This window comes from Physella acuta, unplaced genomic scaffold (genome assembly GCF_028476545.2).
Source record: "Physella acuta isolate Inbredline_101_S28 unplaced genomic scaffold, ASM2847654v3 ptg000383l, whole genome shotgun sequence".
Lineage (NCBI taxonomy): Eukaryota > Metazoa > Mollusca > Gastropoda > Physidae > Physella > Physella acuta.
Window position 1 is genome coordinate 8,966 of NW_026731902.1, and position 20,383 is coordinate 29,348.

Consider the following 20,383-nt stretch of genomic DNA (forward strand, 5'->3'; position numbering starts at 1 on the left):
CAAATAAACATTTTCACGTCGCTGGCAACGTATGCAAAGGTCGGAAAGATAATTTAGAAGCTAAGGGGTTAACATAGATAAGGCCTTGTTTAATTTTTATTTAAAATTTTTTTATTTTTTTTCTAAATCAAGACAGCAATTACGTTTTAAGTACATGCAAGTATCTAATTCTAATTCTACTTAAATTAAACTTTACTTTTAAAAGAGATTTTAATCTTAAGCCTTAATGACAATTTTTAAGTTGTATGCAACCAAGATGATTGCTCAAATTGTTTTTTGTCCCTATCAGTGATAATTAATCATGACCACCACGAAACGATAAGAATTAACTGATCCTGGGGAATGATTTTGAGATTATTTGACTAGTTTTTTGTGTAATTATGCCGAACGCGTGGTGATAATTGAATCTTTAATAGGTATTCTTGTTTACATTGCCAACTTGAAGAATGTTCAATGGATCTATGACGTCAAGGGATTAAGGTGTATCTAGGTTAAGGCTGTCACCCTTCTCCCCCTCCCTACCACTGGCATTTTAAGTAGTTGCTAGAGGATTAAACTAAATTTTAAAAAAAAATCTTACAGTCAAGCCGGTTTTTTAAATCCAAGATTAACGTTTGACATTTAAATTTTAATTCCCATAAATTGAACCAACAGACAGGGACTTAAAAAACAAACAAATAAAATCTTTTTTTCAACCCCCTCCCCCCTCCCCTTCCCCCTCCAAACAAACAAACACAGCATGAGAAATTAAACCAGCAGAGAAACGCACTCCTCAGTGATAAAATACTTGTCAGCGTAATTGGATGAGAGAGGCTAGCGACTTAGTATTGTAGCGTGTAGTTGGGACCACAGCATTATTCATTTTGATGGTTGGTGTACAGACAGAGGAAAGTGTATGGAGGGTGTTGGTGAGTTTGGTGATATAGCTGTATAGGAGGGTGTTTGTAAGTTTGGTGATATAGCTATATAGGAGGGTGTTTGTGAGTTTGGTGATATAGCTTTATAGAAGGGTGTTTGTGTGTTTGGTGATATCGCTATCACCACCTTGGCCTTTCTACCTGAGCTTTAATCTCGGCTTATCTTAGATCAGGTACTGACCCCATACTGACCCCATACTGACCACTATACCTTTCTCACACTGACCCTACTCTGACCGTACACTGACCGACACTTACCCACACTGACCTCGCACTCGATACTGACCTCACACTAACCCCCACATTGACCTGTCACTAACCCCACATTGACCCCCACACTGACATTCTACCCATTTTCAGACTGACCCCACATTACCACACACTGATCTCACACCCCATACTGACTCATCACCTATCGATACTCTGACCCCCCACACTGACCTCACACTGACCCCACACTGACCCTACACTGACCTCACACTAGTCCCCGCACTGACTCCGACACTACCTTCACACCCTATCCATTGCCCCCCCCCCCCATACCGATCCCACACTAACCTCCACACATACCCTACACTTATCCCTCACTACCAGCACACTGACCTTCGCGCTGACCCTCACACTGACCCCCACACTGACCATTGCACCTGATTCTAAAAACGATACCGAATAAACAAAAGTTAACTAACTTAAATGGCCTGTAATGTGTAAGCGGCTCTTTAAAAAAAATGTTCCTGGCTTTTAGTTTCCTCTAGTTACTGGCGGACCAAGTGTACCGGTGGTCCAGTCCACTATATCGGTGGTCCAGTCCACCACTGGCTGTACTTTACTGACGGGTTTTATTTAAAACCCTGACTTGTTATTTTACTGACGGGGTTTATTTAAAACCCTGACTTGTTATTTTACTGACGGGGTTTATTTAAAACCCTGACTTGTTATTTTACTGACGGGTTTTATTTAAAACCCTGACTTGTTATTTTACTGACGGGGTTTATTTAAAACCCTGACTTGTTATTTTACTGACGGGTTTTATTTAAAACCCTGACTTGTTATTTTACTGACGGGGTTTATTTAAAACCCTGACTTGTTATTTTACTGACGGGGTTTATTTAAAACCCTGACTTGTTATTTTACTGACGGGGTTTATTTAAAACCCTGACTTGTTATTTTACTGACGGGGTTTATTTAAAACCCTGACTTGTTATTTTACTAATGAGTTTATTTAAAATCCGAATGTTTTATTTTACTTACGTTATTTTAAAAATTTGTACTATTGAGTTTAGTTTCTTTAATTCTCATTTATTATTTTACTGTTGGAGTTTATTTAAAACCCTGATTTCTAACTAAACAAAACAAGTTCATGCAAGTGAATTAAAAAAAAACAACAAGAGCTTGCCCCAATTTCAAGGCACGCGACTTACATTCATACCACGCACAAATGACAATGGCGGCACAAGGGAGGTGTCACCTGGTGCGGTGAACTGAGGGTGTCAACCCACCCCCTTAAACAATGTTGCATTTTTTTGTTTGGTGTCGCTCCTCTCCCCAAATATTTTTTTTTAACCGGAAAAAAAACATTATTTGGCGCTAAATTTTAAGATTTTCGTTTTGGTGTCACCCTATACAGCGTGTCCCCTGGTGCGGACTTCACTAACCGCTCCTGCCTTGTGACGCTGCTGCATGCCACACCAACATGACCACATATACCACACCCATATGACCACATATACCACACCCATATGACCACCCCATACCACACCCATATGACCACCCCATACCACACCCATATGACCACATATACCACACCTATATGACCACATATACCACACCCATATGACCACCCATACCACACCCATATGACCACCCCATACCACACCCATATGACCACCCCATACCACACCCATATGACCACCCCATACCACGCCCATATGACCACCCATACCACAACCATATGACCATATATACCACACCCATATGACCACCCCATACCACACCCATATGACCACCCATACCACACCCATATTACCACCCCATACCACGCCCATATGACCACCCATACCACACCCATATGACCACATATACCACACCCATATGACCACCCCATACCACACCCATATGACCACCCCATACCACACCCATATGACCACCCATACCACACCCATATGATCACCCCATACCACACCCATATGATCACCCCGTACCACACCAATATGACCACCCATACCATAACCACCCCATGTCCACATATACCACGCCCTAATGACTACCCTTACCACGCCCATCAAATATGACCACCCATACTACTCCCATATGACCACCCATTTCATGACTGCCCATGCCACGCCCAAATGACAAACACCCACACCACACCCACCTCACGACTCTCCCATGATCTGTCCCATATCACCTTACCCTACCACAACCTAACACGCCATACCCACTGTAAATTCCCGAGTTAAAAATAGACCATCACGTCATAGACATAGAAAGTCTTGTAGACTTCCAGTTCTGACGGTCAAAAACAAGCACTTCCCTCCCACCCCCCGCCTTAGGCGTCCACCCTGTAGATAACATCTGGAACCACCGAATTCTAAAAGCACTTAACTTTTATTTTTGCGAACATTGAAGCCAGAGTTTATTTCAAACATCTCTTCAGTTACCCCACCCCTAGAAGCACTTCTATCGCCACATCCTCCGAACGAAATAGATGCAATAATATACACCTTTACCAGTTTCGGCCCCCATCCCGGAAATTTAAGCCCCCCCCCCCCCACCCCCACCAAAATTTTAAGTGCCTCTCCCCTCCCCGAAGAAAAAATGTCTGAAAGAAACACGGATTAAATGAATGGTCACTCTTCCTCTAGCTTGACTTTACCTAATGTACATATATTAATGCTGAAGTATTTCTTAAAAGGAATCAGAGAGAATTAAAACAATGTGTTACAGCCGATTCAAGTTTGTAAATGTAAACTCTGTTATCTCGGAATGTTTATTTTGTGACTAAACTTTTTAGTACTACAGTCTACTACCATTTTAACAAAAAAACAAAAAAAAAAAAACTATTATGAATAGTATAAAATAACAATTCTAAAAGTGAATTGCGTTGCTAAAAAAATCTCTTGTTGTATTAGTTATATCATACATAAATTTAGTGGATCACCATATATGTTTTTTTACAAAAACAGTACGCTGCAATAAATTAACTGTTCTTTTTTACAATACATTGCACATTTGTAAAGTAGCTGTTCATTTTTATAAAACAAACAGTACAAATTTGTAAATAATTTATTAAAAAAGTACACATTTATAAATTACCTGTTAATTTTTTATAAAACACTAAAAATAAAGCTGTGAATTAACTGTTCATTTTTACAAAACAGAAGACTTTCCGAAATTAACCGTTCTTTGTTTTAAAAAAAAACAATACAAATTTGCAAAAAATTACGTATCTAAAAATACATTGTATATTTGTAGAAAACAAAAAGCAAACAATCACAAATCTGGTGCGTCCAGACTTTTTTCTCGGGGGGGGGGGGGGAGAGGGTGTAACCCGGCATGTAGTTGTGTAAGATTTCTAAAATATACAACATGCATTAAAACACATTGAATTGTTTTAATAGCCTCTAGAAGCATAAAACAAATATAAATAAATCATACAAGCCAGTTTAAATGGGCAGTAAAAAATAGTAAGCAAATATTTTAGGTGGCCATAAAATTTTAAAATCAATCTCAAACCATACAACGGTATCTCGCTGTGTTCACAGTAAACACAATAAAAACACATTGACGAAAATAAAATTGAGTAATACGAACGTATATGTTGCATATTCAATTTTGAACTACATTACAATAATTACATTATTTTTAATGTTTTAACGCTCGATACCAATATTTACATCATGATCTTAACAGATTTCCAGTGTATTGAACATCTTGCGACAAAGTTATTTCTACCTTAAAGAATATATATAGGTGGTCAGAAGCAGTGGCGTAGCGAGGTCGGGTGTCATCCGGTGCGGCACTTAATGGTGTCACCCCCCAGAGGCGTAGCGACCCTTCCCGGGGACAAACTTTCAAATTTTCGATTTGCACCCCCCCACCTCAAGCTTTTCTCTATATATTTTGCTATTTTTTGCCTTGGTGTCACCACCTTAAATGGTGTCACCCGGTGCGGTCCGCACCCCCCCCCCCCTCGCTACGCCCCTGGTCAGAAGTAACTTTATTTGTTTTGGTATTACACTACAAGAAGGCAGAGAGCTAGAACCAACAATAGATATATAACAATAAATACTTGTACACCTGGGTGTATGAGGGTCAAAGGTTACAACAAAGAAACCGCTCGACAAGTTACTATATCTCTAAGCGAGAATCAATGCTGTATTTGCAGACCAGTGTTTCTTCCAGACTTTTTTCTCCGGGGGGGGGGGGGCACTTGAAATTTTCGGGGGGTAGACTTTCTTCGGGGGAGCGGACACTGTTAAAAGTATATATTTTCTATATAAATTCCATTTCGTTGGGGGGGGGGGCGGTAGACTTTCTTCGGGCGGAGCCCCCCCCCCCCCCCGAAGAGATGCCTGGAAGAAACTCTGTTGCAGACGTCATAATTGATCGTGCAACTGTGGTTCTCAATATCTCTGTGAACCATACATGTGTATGCAGGTAGCGGCTTAAATAAATTCATGACATTTTTTTTTTACCAAGACAATTTTGTGGTATTAGTGGTAGCGCTAGACTTATGAATGGTGAGCCATATGCTATTAAGCACAGTGGTAGCGTTAGACTTATGAATGGTGAGCGATTTGCTATTAAGCACGGTGCATTAGCATATTTGTAAGCAACACGTAAAGTTTTTTACGAGCTCTACTCTTACTTCATAACTGTTTTGTGTGTGTGAGTGTGTGTGTGTGTGTGTGTGAATGTCTGCCGTTATAAATAACTGAAGAGGGAGGGGGCGTGGGGAATTGTTTTCCCAGGGTTATTTGTTGTCCAGGAATCCAGCTTTGTTCTAACATCATATTACACAGGTTCCTATTATGTTTCCTCAATTGAATTACGTTTTTAATAATTTCCTTTTCTTAAATAAACCGGGAGTTTAGTACTTCCGGTCAACGGAAATTACTCAAAATTTGACAGAAGGTAGAGAATTAGACCTTTTACTTACATTTGAAATTTCATTTATCTATCTGAAATAGTACTCAAGTTGTAGGCTTTTGAAAAAGTAGAAAAAGTACCACTTCTGGTTATCGGAAATCGCTCAAAAGTTGATACGGATGTACGATTTTGATAAAATACTTATATATGAAATTTCATCAACCTAGCTGTAACGGTACTCAAGTTATCGTGTTTACACACAGACAGACACACAGACACACAGACACACATTCACACACAGACACACAGATATTCGGACAAGATTGCAAAATTATGTTTTTCCGTATCAGTGAGGTGTAAAACGTCGAGATTTGTAAAAATCTTGATTTTTTTTTTTGCACGATTACAATACTTTCTCTATACTTCGTATGTACGAGAAAGTAAAAAGAAATAAATTGCTTTCTTTTACAACTTCTCCTCCCACAATATTCGTTTAGTTTTATTCATTTTTATTTCTGAATTATTTTTTTTTTTTATAAATTAGTTATTATAGATCTAAAAAAAAACGTAGTACGATTATAACTACACATCGTTTCGTTGTAAAGTCACATTGACTCTAAGGAAGACGGAAGGAGATTCAATTTTGTTTGAAAACTGACATTTTAAAACGCTTCCTTAGTACCGTATAGCTAGGAGCGGGTGGAATGGGCGCCCATCGTCAGGGTGACACTTCACAAAAAAAGCGAAAATACGCGCGTCAAGATAATATTTTGTGGCTATCTTCACATGAGGGAAACTCAATTCAACGTTAATATTGATGCGTGTGGTTTTTTTTTTCGCCTTATCTCGTTTTAGTTTTAAAATATAGTATGATAAATATTAATCAATGCTTAGTTCTTAACCCCCTCCCCCCCACCTCGCCCAACCCCGCCCTAATAAAATAAAGTGCCATATTGGAAAGATAACGTTTTGAGATTTTTTTTTTAATTTAATAAGCGGTTAGTAGGTCAAGCATAGAAAGGGGAATACAGTGTTTGGTACCGCACACACTCACATACATACAAACACACACACACACACACACGCACGCACACACACACACCATAATTTAGTACTAACTAGGTTAGGGCCGTTATCTGAACTCGAAGACCAGTTGTAGTACTCTCAGTAGCGGGGTCGTGAGATTGGTATAATATATTGTAGCTCTTCATATGTCGGTGTCGTTATATTGGAATTATAAACAAATTTAGCACTTCTTAATCTTAGTAAAGGGTGCTATAACAACTAGCCTATAGTTATTTCTTATCTAGGTGTAGGTATATGGGTACTATTACAATTTTAATTATTTCTTATCTAGGTGTAGGTATTTGGGTACTATTACAAGTTTAATTATTTCTTAGCTAGGTGTAGGTATAAGGGTACTATTACAAGTTTAATTATTTCTTAGCTGGGTGTAGTTATATGGGTACTATAATATTACTATATAAAGTTAAATATATCTTAGCTACGGGTATTAATTTGGTACTATAACAAGGTTTAATACATCTAGCTAGGGCAAGATATGTGGGTGTGTCATTATAAAAGCAGGACACTTCTGGAACTATTTGCTTAAATTGTTATGTGGAGGGGCGTGGTTAGTGCAGTTAAGAGGATATGTACTGTGTTCAGAGATTAGGCTGCTGAATTAATAAAGGTACCGCACTGCTTACAAATTGGGTTAGAGGAGTCGGTGAAGTTGTGATTTTATGTTTTAATAAACGAGGTGACAGTTGTGTATGGCTTGGTGTTTATGGTCGCAATTGTGGCGGTGTTTTGTGGTAGTTATGGTCGTGTGTGTGGTCATGTTTGTGGTGGTGTGTGTGGGGGTGTTTGTAGTGACGTTTGTTATGATGTTTGTTGTGATGTTTGTGGTTGCGTTTATGGTCGTGTTTTTGTCGTGTTTGTGTTGGTGTGTGTGTGATGTATTTTGTGGTGGTACTTGTAATGGTGTTTGTAGTGGTGTTTGTTATAGTGCTATTGGTCGTGTTTGAGTTGGTGTTTGTGGCGGCGTTTGTTACGTTTGTAATGGTGTTTCCAAAGGTATATGTGAACGTATTCACGATATAAGTTATGATTATATTTATGATGTGATATTATATGTGATGGTGTTTATCATGGTATATTATATGTGGTGTTTATGATGGTACATTGTATGTAATGGTGTTTATGTTGATATATTATATGTGATGGTCTTATGATGGTATTTGTATGTGATGGTCTTATGATGGTATTTGTATGTGATGGTCTTATGATGGTATTTGTATGTGAATACGAAAGTTAAACGAGGACATCCTTAGGTTGTCATCACGGGTAAATAGTAAAAGTGGGATTTAAATTCAACTGGGATTTTTAGGTTAGGTTTAATCCCAAGTAAATTGAGATTTAACATGAGATGGTTTTACAGATGGATTTATCATCCAGTGGATTGTATACCCGATGAATATGATATTTGATTCCTATAAAACACAAGTACCACATCAATTAAATGACGTGTTCAGATATTGTCGTAGCCTTAACCAACTACTTAGTTTTGTATTTCATCCGTAATTTTTATAAAATATCTCTGGGATTTAGAAACAAACAAAATTTGAATTTTTTTTCTTCTGATTTCAGCAACAAACGACAGCGGTTCTACTACGGCGATGACGTCAGGTTCCTGCTAAAGACCCTCAAGCGCAGGTTTTCCGGCACCGTCGTCTGCTACAAGCAGCGCGCCATGCTGCCCAAGTTCTGCCTCCAGCACCTCCGCCCGGGGAGGATGAAAACAACCCTGACCTTCCTCAGCATCTGGGTCGTGCTCATCCTCGTCTTCTTCGCCGGCCGGGGGTCACGTGACCTGAAGATCCAGTCCCTGCTGCCGGCCAACCGGTTCAACCTGTTCTCGTTGCTATGGCAACAGGAACCCGCCACGCGCGTCAGACAAGAGTGCATCCACCCGACGCTACGGGTAGACGACCCCATCATGATGAAAACCGTCAAGCGCTACGCACCGCAGAAATGCACCGCGGAAGACTGGGTTTACGTCGAAAACGGAACCGTTAAGTTCACCGTCTCGAAGCTGAAGAGAAACATAACCTGCGATTACTTCCCTATCGTAAGGGAAGGCGACTACAACGTGACATACGGAGACCCGGTTTTAAACATCCCCGACGGTTTCAACATGACGACGGATTTCTTTCAAATCTCCTGCAATGAAACCAACACCAACAAAACCTACCTCGGTCTTCACGCCGGCGTCGCCTACGACAAAGCGAAAGCAGAACGCCCGGAAGCGGAACTCAAAGACGGGTTAGATGGGCTGAGTGTTGCCATCATCGGGTACGACTCAATGTCCCGGATGTCGTGGCTGCGCAGACTCAAGCAGACGAGACAGTACATCCTGCAGCAGGGGGCCATAGAGCTGGAAGCCCACAACATCGTGGGGGACGGGACGACGGCCGTCATGTTCCCCATGCTGACTGGCAAGTTTGAGTGGGAGCTACCCGAATCAAGGTCAGTGTTTCTTACAGACTTTTTTCTCTCCCGGGGGGGGGGGGGGGTCCCTTGATATTTTCGGTGGGGGGGGGGGGGGCGGACACTGGTAAAAGTATATATTTTCTATATAAATTCCCATTTCATTTGGGGGGGGGGGGGAGAGGAGGCGGTAGGCTTTCTTCGGGGGAGGGGGGTCCCCCCCCCCCCCCGAAGAGATGCCTGGAAGGAACCCTGATCCAGGTGAGTGGAGCATCTAGGCTCTCCTCAGGTGTTTTGATGTCACTTGGGGGGGGGGGGGGCGGACACTGGTAAAAGTATACATTTTCTATATAAATTCCCATTTCGTTGGGGGGGGGGGGGGGGTAGGCTTTCTTCGGGGGGGGGGGGGGCTCTCCTCAGGTGTTTTGATGTCACTCGTTCCTAAGGCAGACATATAAAGCGTTTTAGGTGGAAGGTTAAAAAGAAAAAGTAAAGATTCCTCTTTAGACCTAGAGATCTATTTGGTAGCTGAAGTAGATGTATATGTTTCTAAATCTAGGCATATGATGAGGAGATAATGTACTCAGCACAATGCCCAGCCGCCTTTAATTTCCCTAACGTGAGTTAGGTACCCATCGGATCTGGGGGGGGGGGATAAATCAGGGACTCACGTTAACAGGGGCAGCTGGACATAGGGCTGACTACACAATCCCCCTTTGAGGTAATTGAAATATATATTTGCTTCATCTGCCTCATGTGTCATTGGTACTAAGGGGAAAAGATAATAAAAACAAACTTACAAATGGGCTTGAAACCCGTTTTCTTTAGCTTTACTAGAATTTAAAAAAAAATCTGTATTTTTATAATCTAACAAAATAATTAATCTTATTGATATGGAATTTAAGAAATAGTTGTTGTTTTAATTCAATGTGTACAATCAATTGTCTCGATTTGAAAGTAGGGCTAAAGTAGTGTGTTCATTACATTGTGTGTACACATCTCCGTAGAGAAATCTTTGAATAACACAGAAATGACTTCTTCTTAATCCCGTTCCCTGCCCAAGACGCATGGGGCAGTTGAAGTCGAGTTCAACTGATTCATGGAACTAGGCATATGAAGGGATAGTGTGGTCAGCATTATGCCCAGCCGCCTTTGTTTCCCTAATATTAACAATCTGAGCTGGGTGGACTCAGGGACGTTCAACTGATTTGAAGCCGCTAGGCCACGCAGTCCCTAACACAGATTTGTACCTGAACATTAATTTAAAAAGAACCTCACACCATTTGATCTGTATTTGATTAGTTAGTTGGACATTTATAAAATATATTTGACTGTGTGCTCGCTTTACAGAAACACTCGCGGCTTATACGCTATACCCCTGAAGTCGAACTAAATTGATTATCTAAACATTTCATATAGATCTAGATTCTAAGTAAACACGCAAAAATACAGCTCGTTTTAGACCAGTTAAAAGACTAGAGACGCTAACATTATTTTCACAGGGATTTAATGCTGAAATTACACAAATATAAACTTAAACCTGTTTAACAGAGAATGTTTTTGAAATCGCGGGGAAGAAATGTAATACGATACAAGACAAACTAAAACGTGCTCCGTCAACGAGACGGGTTTTATTACTAGTTATTGTAAGATCACGTTAATGATTTGTAGGTAAACAAACAAGTGCGCTGTAAAGTGGTGTAAAGCTGGGGTAATACAGCAGACAAACAACAGCGCTGTAAAGTGGTGTAAAGCTGAGATAATACAGTAGACAAACAAACTGCGCTGTAAAGTGGTGTAAAGCTGGGTAATACAGCAGACACATAACAACGCTGTAAAGTGGTGTAAAGCTGGGGGTAATACAGCAAACAACAGCGCTCTAAAGTGGTGTAAAGCTGGGTAATACAGCAGACACACAACGGTGCTGTAAAGTGGTGTAAAGCTGGGTAATACAGCAGACACATAACAACGCTGTAAAGTGGTGTAAATTGGTGTAAAGCTGGGGTATTACACCAGACGCACAGTTTTAATGAGCTATGTAAATAGGCAAAAATAAAAATCCAATTAGGATCGGCTGAAGTTTGAAATGTTATACGCATCACGATGTAATTGTTAACTCTTGTTCTGATGGTTCTAGTGTAGATAGATTAGATTACACAAAGGCATAGCCAGGGCTTTGTTTACATAGCGGTATTGGTTGTAGTTGTACATGCTTAACACAGTTTTTCGTGAGGTTAAACATCCTGTAGACTTTAGGATTAGACATGGAGGCATCCGGTTGAATTTTTATAATTTTAACAACGTTAAGCAAATTTGTGTTTGTATGTGGTATGTGTATGAATGTGCCTGTGTGTGTGTGTGGGGGGGGGGGGGGGTACGTGTGTGTATACGTGAGTGTGAATGAGGAGGAAGGAGTACATGTGTGCCGTTGTGTGTAGGGGTATGTACGTGTGTGAGTGCGTGTGGATAAGGCAGTGGCCACAGGAACACTCTACTCCACCACTCTAGGCCATCTATATATATAATTCTCTTCTTGGATACCATAGAAAACACTAAACTGTAAGCGTGCCTAGCATCCCCCTCTCTTCCTCTCTAGGCATATCCCTACCACCCCCCGCCCCCACGCCCACATGGTCTGGTGAGCTTTGGCTCACGCTAATTGTTTACAATCGTAGAGCCGGGTTTAGTGACGGCTATTAGGGGCAGATAATCTAGTTTGAAACGATGTTAAACTTAGGGGAGGTAACTATGAGGAGGCTGCTTTCACGGGGGGGGGGGGGTTAGAGTAGGGGTCAGGGTCGGGTGAAAGGAGGGTGGGAGGTATCGTCCTGATAGTGTTTTAAAGCAAATATTTTCAGTGGCAGCATTGGTACTGTCGAATTCACAAATTATGAATTACTGAAAAGTAGAAAATAAAACAACTAACTAGCGGCGTATGATAGTCATTGATACGCTGCGGGTCGGCTCGTATAAGATAAAGCGTATGCTTGCTAAATCATTCTTGGACGAAAATTCTTTCTTTCATCATAAAATATTACATCAACATTTATTTCAATTGTTTTTTGTAAGAGTTAAGATGAACGCCTGTGGAAGAAAATGAAGATAAAATTTTGAGGAAGAATTATGAAATAAAGTGTTAAATTTGCTTATAACTAACAACAAAAGGATTGCAGCATTAGCCAATTTAAAAAAAAATATAATTTGAGCTGTTGTTTGAAGTTGTATTAGTTAATTTGAAGAGTTGGATTACAGTTTTTAAAATCATCAGATGTCATCCCATTCTGGTAGGGTGTTCTATCTTGGTGTTTACAACATCTCAAATACACCTCTTACATACACCTCACACACCTCACACACACACCTCACTCACCGCATACACCTTCACACACCTCACACACACACTTAAAACATCTGTCACACACCTCACACACACACTTAAAACATCTGTCACACACCTCACACACACACTTAAAACATCTGTCACACACCTCACACACACACTTAAAACATCTGTCACACACCTCACACACACACTTAAAACATCTGTCACACACCTCACACACACACTTAAAACATCTGTCACACACCTCACACACACACTTAAAACATCTGTCACACACCTCACACACACACACTTAAAACATCTGTCACACACCTCACACACACACCACACACAGACACACGTCACACACAGACCTCACACTTACCACGCCAAAAACATGTCACATACAAATCACATAACACAAACACTTCACACACATATCATACACATACCTCACAGAGACAATGCACAAACAACTTACACACAAATCACATGTACATCACATACACATCTCACACACAAACTATTTACCTCCGTCACATAAAAATCACATACATCAAACACAAACACGCTAACACACCTAACGTCCACCTAGCAACCAAGGGAAGGAAATATGTAAGAACTAAAACAGTTATATTTTCCACGATAACCTCCCCTCAAACGTTTTTTACATTCCACTATTTCATGTCGTTTAAAAATTTGAAAAAACCAAATAAAGGTAGATAATTGCGGATACAATGTTCTTTTTTTATTTCTATGGATTGTGCCCCTTTAAAGCTACTCCATTTATTAAATAAAGTGCTCGTTCGCTACAATTAAATTCATTAAAGATTAATGTTAAAAAAAGTATCTAAATGAAGTGTTACCGTAATTTTTTTTTCTTTCGTATGTTACTTTTATTAATTACTTTCTTGTATATACGAAGTATAGAGAAAGTCTTGTAATCGTGCAAAAAAAAAAAAAAATCGAGATTTTTACAAATCTCGACGTTTTACATCTCACCGATACGGAAAAACATAATTTAGCAATCTTGTCCGTATGTCTGTGTGTCTGTGTGTGTCAGTGTGTCTGTGTGTAAACACGATTACTTGAGTACCGTTACAGCTAGGTTGATGAAATTTCATATATAAGTATTTTATCAAAATCGTAGATCCGTATCAACTTTTGAGCGATTTCCGATAACCGGAAGTGGTACTTTTCCTACTTTGAAATTTTCAAAAGCCTATAACTTGAGTACTATTTCAGATAGATAAACAAAATTTCACATGTAAGTAAAAGATCTAATTCTCTACCTTCTGTAAAATTTTGAGTCATTTCCGTTGACCGAAAGTAGTAATTTACGCTACTTCCGATTTCTCAAAAAACTAATGTAAATTTTAAAAGTACTAATAATATTGCGCACTATTATGCACTTTTTTTTTTTGGCGTTCACTTGGTGTGCAATTCTTTTGTCTACGAGATTTTATTCTATTTTTAAAACTTTAAGTATTTAAAATGGATTAAAAATCATGTCTATAGCCCGAGTTCCCATCCCCTGTTGTTTTATATAAGAATATTCGAGAAAGTTTAGGGGAGATCACTCCTGGTTTATTTTTTATATGTCCCAATTAAAAAAAAAAGTTCTATTCGTTTTTTGAAATTACTCGCTAATTGATTTTAATTAATTAATTACCTCGCAGGTTAAACTTCGAGGGCGCCACCCAGCTGGATAACTTCCCCTTCATCTGGCACGACATGAAGAAGGCGGGGTACCTGACGTCATGGTGTAACGCCGCCCCCAAACACGCCCCTTTCAACTGGCGGATGCTGGGCTTTGGTCAGAAGCCCACGGATTTTTACACCCGCCCCTTTTACCTGACGGCGGATAAGCTGTACAAACCGCTGAAATACCCGTGTATAGGGTCAAGGTCGTTCGGCAAAGTCTGGCTGAACTACATCCGGGATATTTTCGTCATGTACAGGGAGAAGCGGAAGTTCCTGTTTCACTTCCTGGTCGAGATGACCCACGACGACAACAATTTGATAACCAAGGTCAGGGTCATGTGGTGTTTATGGTTTGAGTGAGTTAGGTTTTAGTGAGTGAGTTGTCCTTTTTAATTTCCCGTTTACGGAGTAGGAAGTGGGGAGGGGGGCACTTGAAATATTCGGGGGGGGGGGGGGGGGGGGCGGACTAAAAACTCCGAAGCGGGGGTGGGGTGTGTGGACATTGGTAAAAGTATATATTTTCTATGCAAATTCCATTTCGTTCGGGGGGGGGGGGGGGCGGTAGACACTCTTGGTGGGAGGGGGGGGGGGAAAGAGAAACACTGGGAGCAGGCCTATAGGGGAAATATTTAATCGTGACAAGAAAATCGACATTTTACACCTATGTTTGATGGAAAAAGCTAGTTTCGTAATCTCGCTGGCAGGTCTGCCTATGTGTCTGTGCGTGTGTAAACACGTAACTTGAGTAACGCTCAGTTAGTAGGGCGAAATTCTATATATACTCTTCATAGGTTTCTAAAAACTTTTTAGTCATTTCCGGTAACCGGAATTTCCGGATTCTCAAAATCCTTTAAAATATTAAAGTTTTATATAATATTCTCTTAAAGCAGTTTATCCTAAAAACGTTTCACCCCTATGTGTATTGTCGTTAAACAAGAGATTCCGTACCAAGTTTACCTACTATTTCCGTATCAGGTAGAGTCATCCCGACCCTTATTGTTTATTCGATTGTAGGAAAATGTCCTGTCCAGTTTTCTTGTGTATGAATTGTCTTTTTAAGTGAGTTTTGTGTTTTAAGAAAGGATTACAGTTTTGTGTTATATGACGTGTGACACACTGACATTTGTCATAGTGTCGTTTCACGAAGTGACATTTGTTATTGTGAAGTTCGGTGTGGTGTGTAGTGTGTCACACGTGGCGTGTGCAGTGTGTTACACCTGGCGTTTACCGGACCTATAGTTGACCTCGTCAGACACGGCAGTGTAACACCACGATGACGTAATTACATCAGCATCCGATGACTTGGTTATCATAGAGCGGAGCTAAATGTTTGTTATGACACAGCTAAGCTTAATGTTTTTTATCATAGAGTTGAGCTTAATGTTTGTTATCACAGAGCAGAGCTTAATATTGGCTATGACAGAGATGAGCTTAATGTTTGCTATCACAGAGTTGAGCTTAATGTTTTCTATCACAGAGCGGAGCTTAATGTTTGTATCACAGAGCTGAGCTTAATGTTTGCTATCACATAGATGAGTTCAAATAGGTCAAATAGGTCAAATATTGAAGGCTGACTCTAAAATCGAACAAAGTTAAGCCACTTGATCTACATGGGCGATAACTCGGAACAAATCCAAATCCAAAATGTATACAGTGACGTCAGTGTAACGTGGGGTGAAATCACGTATCTCCCGATCCATACAGACGTGTGGGGTGTGTGGGGGATCATTGAGTGTGTGGGTTGTGGTGTGTTGGGTGTGGGGGGTATCATTGAGTGTGTGGGGGGTGTTGAGTGTTAGGGTGGTGGTGTGTGGGGTGTTTGGGGGTATCATTGTGTGTGTGGGTGGTGGTGTGTGTGGAGGATCGTTGAGTGTTTTGGTGGTGGTGTGTGTGGGGGGTGTTGAGTGTGTGGGTGGTGGTGTGTGGGGTGTGTGGGGGTATCATTGTGTGTGTGGGTGGTGGTGTGTGTGGGGGATCGTTGAGTGTGTGGGTGGTGGGGTGTGGGGGTATCATTGTGTGTGTGGGTGGTGGTGTGGGTGGGGGATCGTTGAGTGTGTGGGTGGTGGTGTGTGTGGGGGTGTTGAGTGTGTGGGTGGTGGTGTGTGGGGTGTGCGGGGGGATCGTTGATTGTGTGGGTGGTGGGGTGTGGGGGTATCATTGTGTGTGTAGGTGGTGGTGTGGGTGGGGGATCGTTGAGTGTGTGGGTGGTGGTGTGTGGGGGTATGTGTGTGGTGGGATCATTGAGTGTGTGGGTGGTGGTTTGTGGTGTGAATATAAGGTTGTCAATGTTTAATCATTTGTAGGTGATTGATGTTTGAAAAGAGTTGTATGCAACAAATTATATGTATTCAAATAAACTATTAATTCATGTAATTTCATTAAAGATGACTTAAACTAGAGACGCTGCTTTGAATTTTTTTTTAGAATACATAAAAGATGACAAACTACGGGTTTTTTTTTCGCGTGACTTTTATAAAATTACAAATAGGACTACTGACGAAGACCTTGACGCGAAACGTCCATTAATTTTAGTTTTTAATTTTTGTAGTTCAAGTTATCCATAGTAATTTGATTATACAGATTTTAAAAAGATTATTTAGATTATTTCATATGGGTTATACAAGCATGTTGTTAATGTCAAATTAAAATATTATTTAAATGTATAGTTTCCTAGGGTTTTATAATTATTCCGAGTTTTTAAATTTGTTTTTTATTTTTATATTCTGATCAGATGGATTCAGATACGATGGAGCTTGTCAAGTTTCTTCAAGACGGAGGTTACCTGAACAAGACCCTGCTCATCCTGATGGGGGACCACGGTGCCAGGTACAGCCAGATAAGATCTACCTGGTCTGGGAAGCTTGAGGAACGTCTGCCCTACTTCTCCTTCCTGTTCCCCAGGTGGTTTGAGCAGAAGTATCCCGCGGCCATCGCTAATCTACGCACCAACACGAAAAGATTAACCACGCCTTTTGATCTGCACGAAACGTTTAAAGATTTTTTACGTTTTGATGGGACGGGGCAAGGGGACGTAAGCAAGAGAGGGATTAGTTTGTTTAAAGAGGTGCCTTTAGAGAGGTCGTGTGAACACGCAGGGATCGCGCCGCATTGGTGCGCATGTTTAGCGTGGAAGAACGTTTCTCTAGAAGAAAACGGTGCGAAATTGGCGCTTCAGTACACCATTGACACCATCAACAATTATACTTCCGGGTACCGGAATGACTGCGCGTTGTTAAAGGTTGAAAAAGTCACTGACCTGACTAAATTGGAAACGCGGACGGAGGTTCTTAAATTTCTTAAAACGGACGACATGGGCGGGATCTACAACATCAATTTCAACGGCACGAACAAAAACGAGATGACCTTGTACCAGTTGACCTTTTACACCACGCCGGGTCACGGTTACTTCGAGGTCACCGTCACGCATGACGTGCCGCGGAACAAGTTCACCGTCAACGAGAAGGAGATTAGCCGGATCAACATGTACGGCAACGATCCGGCTTGCATCTTGCAGAAGAACCGGCAGATCAGACAGTACTGCTACTGCAACAGCAACCTCAAGTCCTAGCACCCCTTAGGGTAAACTTGGTTTTGCCTGGTTGTTGTTTTGTGTAAGGGCCTGGCGAAATGGACTCTTCCAAAAATAGGGGAGTTAGGTTGTTGGAAACACAATTTTCTCTTTTAGAAACAGCGTTATGTGTCTAAAAATAGTCTAAAAGATAACACGTGTGCGGTGTGCTACAAAACGACTTGTAAAATACGTAGGTTTACACTACGTAGGTTTACACTACGTAGGTTTACACTACGTAGGTTTACACTAAGTAGGTTTACACTACGTAGGTTTACACTACGTAGGTTTAAATTACGTAGGTTTACGATACAATTAGTAAACTTAAAATACTACTACTAAGGTTAGCAATACGTATCTATACAAAACCTAGTTTTATGAAATGTGGACGGCAGATAAACTAAGTGCCTTGTTGTAAATATTTGTATACGATTAGTTTTTTTTAGGATTACACCATCTTTACACTTGCGACAACTATACTATACAAGTTTAGAAAAAACAACTCGAAACAAGTATGTATACATGTTCCGTAAGAAAATAAATTCAAATAACATTGAATTTATTGCTAGTTGTTTTTCTATACATTTATAGCATACTTGTCGCAAATGTAAACGTGGTGTTAGATCTAACATTTTTAGGATTTAGTTACCCATAAGAGTTTGTGTTAATATTAGTAAAGTATAAGTTGATAACAGTTGTCCACTAGAAGCCTGACACCCCTTTTGGAAGAAGATTCCATTAAAGCGGGACTATATAAATATAAGTATGAGATGAAAGCGCCAACTTTCTTCTGATGAAGATGGATTTTATAAACTAATGTGATATACACCGTTTTAGATGCTGTTCCTTAAAACAAAGAATTCTTGAAACTGTGCTTAAAATTGTACATAGTGGCTACATAAATGGGATTTACTTCTTTTTACATGGAATTTAAATTATTTTATAATAAATTATTGTGTAAATAGGATTTTTCTCCACACTAAAGTTTCAGGGAAAGGGGAGAGAAGCGGGGGCTTTTATATATATATATATATATATATATATATATATATATATATATATATATATATATATATATATATATATATATATATATATTATGCACACAATATTATGGATGCTAAGGCTAAGGTTTGATCTAATAGTCCTATTGTGCAAGTATTCAACCATTCTAGTTAAGACAAAAAAAAACTTGTGCATACCTAATGTAAATTTTTAAATTTAGTTTTTTTACATGGATTAGGTTGGCATGACTGATATATACATTTAAATTTTTTTTTTTACATCTTTATAAAATGGACACAATTTTGTCCTTACAACTGTTCAAACGAAAATGTATGCAGTATTTACAAAAAAAAATGTAATTCATGTTTTGTTTTGAAATGGTGCAAATGTTAAGTGACGGAGCCGAGGGGGGGGGGGGGGGGGGTTCTTCACCTGATATTTATACACGGGTAGAAATACAATAATTGTGTATTGACTTAGCCCCGCATTCTATTAGTTTTATTCCAGTCATTAAATTGTCATCAGCATTCAGAGAAATGATGAATGTAATTTTTTTAAATAACTAATTAAGCCAGCTCAAGTTTGTAATTATTTCCTGGGAATACTTTTGGTGGTAATTATTTTTCTTTAATAAAATGGCACTACAAGATTTATGCATATTTTTTTTCTAGTTTATTTTTAAAAATAAATAAATGGAAGAACTTTTAAGTTAAGAAATAATGAGATTTAAAATATGTATGTATGCATGTGGTGTGAAAATAAGATGTTTCATAACGTACGGAAATGTTGAACTGTTAGCAAAACTTTCATGTAAACTAAAAATCTATTTATATACATCTGGTCCATTCCTGCTGCTGACCTTGAACTTATAAGGCTAAGGTCATGCTAAGGTCATGTAACGTATTACATTATATTGTACTCACTCACGTTTTAGTGGGGGAGCTATTTGCAAGCAACTTTTCAGTTGTGTGTGAGCACGAGGCGCATTTGTGATAGTTTAAATCATAGAAAACAGCATTTAAATATATATATATATATATATATATATATATATATATATATATATATATATATATATATATATATATATATATATATATATATATATATATATATTTATATATATTTATATACATATATATATATATATATATATATATATATATATATATATATATATATATATTATATATATATATATATATATATATATATATATATATATATATATATATATATATATATATATATATATATAGCTTCCTAAGAACCAGCCAAATCCAG

General features: G+C 39.3%; 1 protein-coding gene across 1 annotated transcript; it reads left to right on the forward strand.

Moving 5' to 3' along the window:
- Positions 1-8,660: 8,660 nt before the first annotated feature.
- Positions 8,661-19,098, forward strand: LOC131942029 (uncharacterized; the record flags this gene model as incomplete). The annotated part of the gene is made up of 3 exons (XM_059301692.1): positions 8,661-9,539; positions 14,502-14,853; positions 17,258-19,098. Coding segments are annotated over 3 exons (2,068 nt in total), but the record flags the coding sequence as incomplete, so codon positions are not given.
- Positions 19,099-20,383: the final 1,285 nt, after the last annotated feature.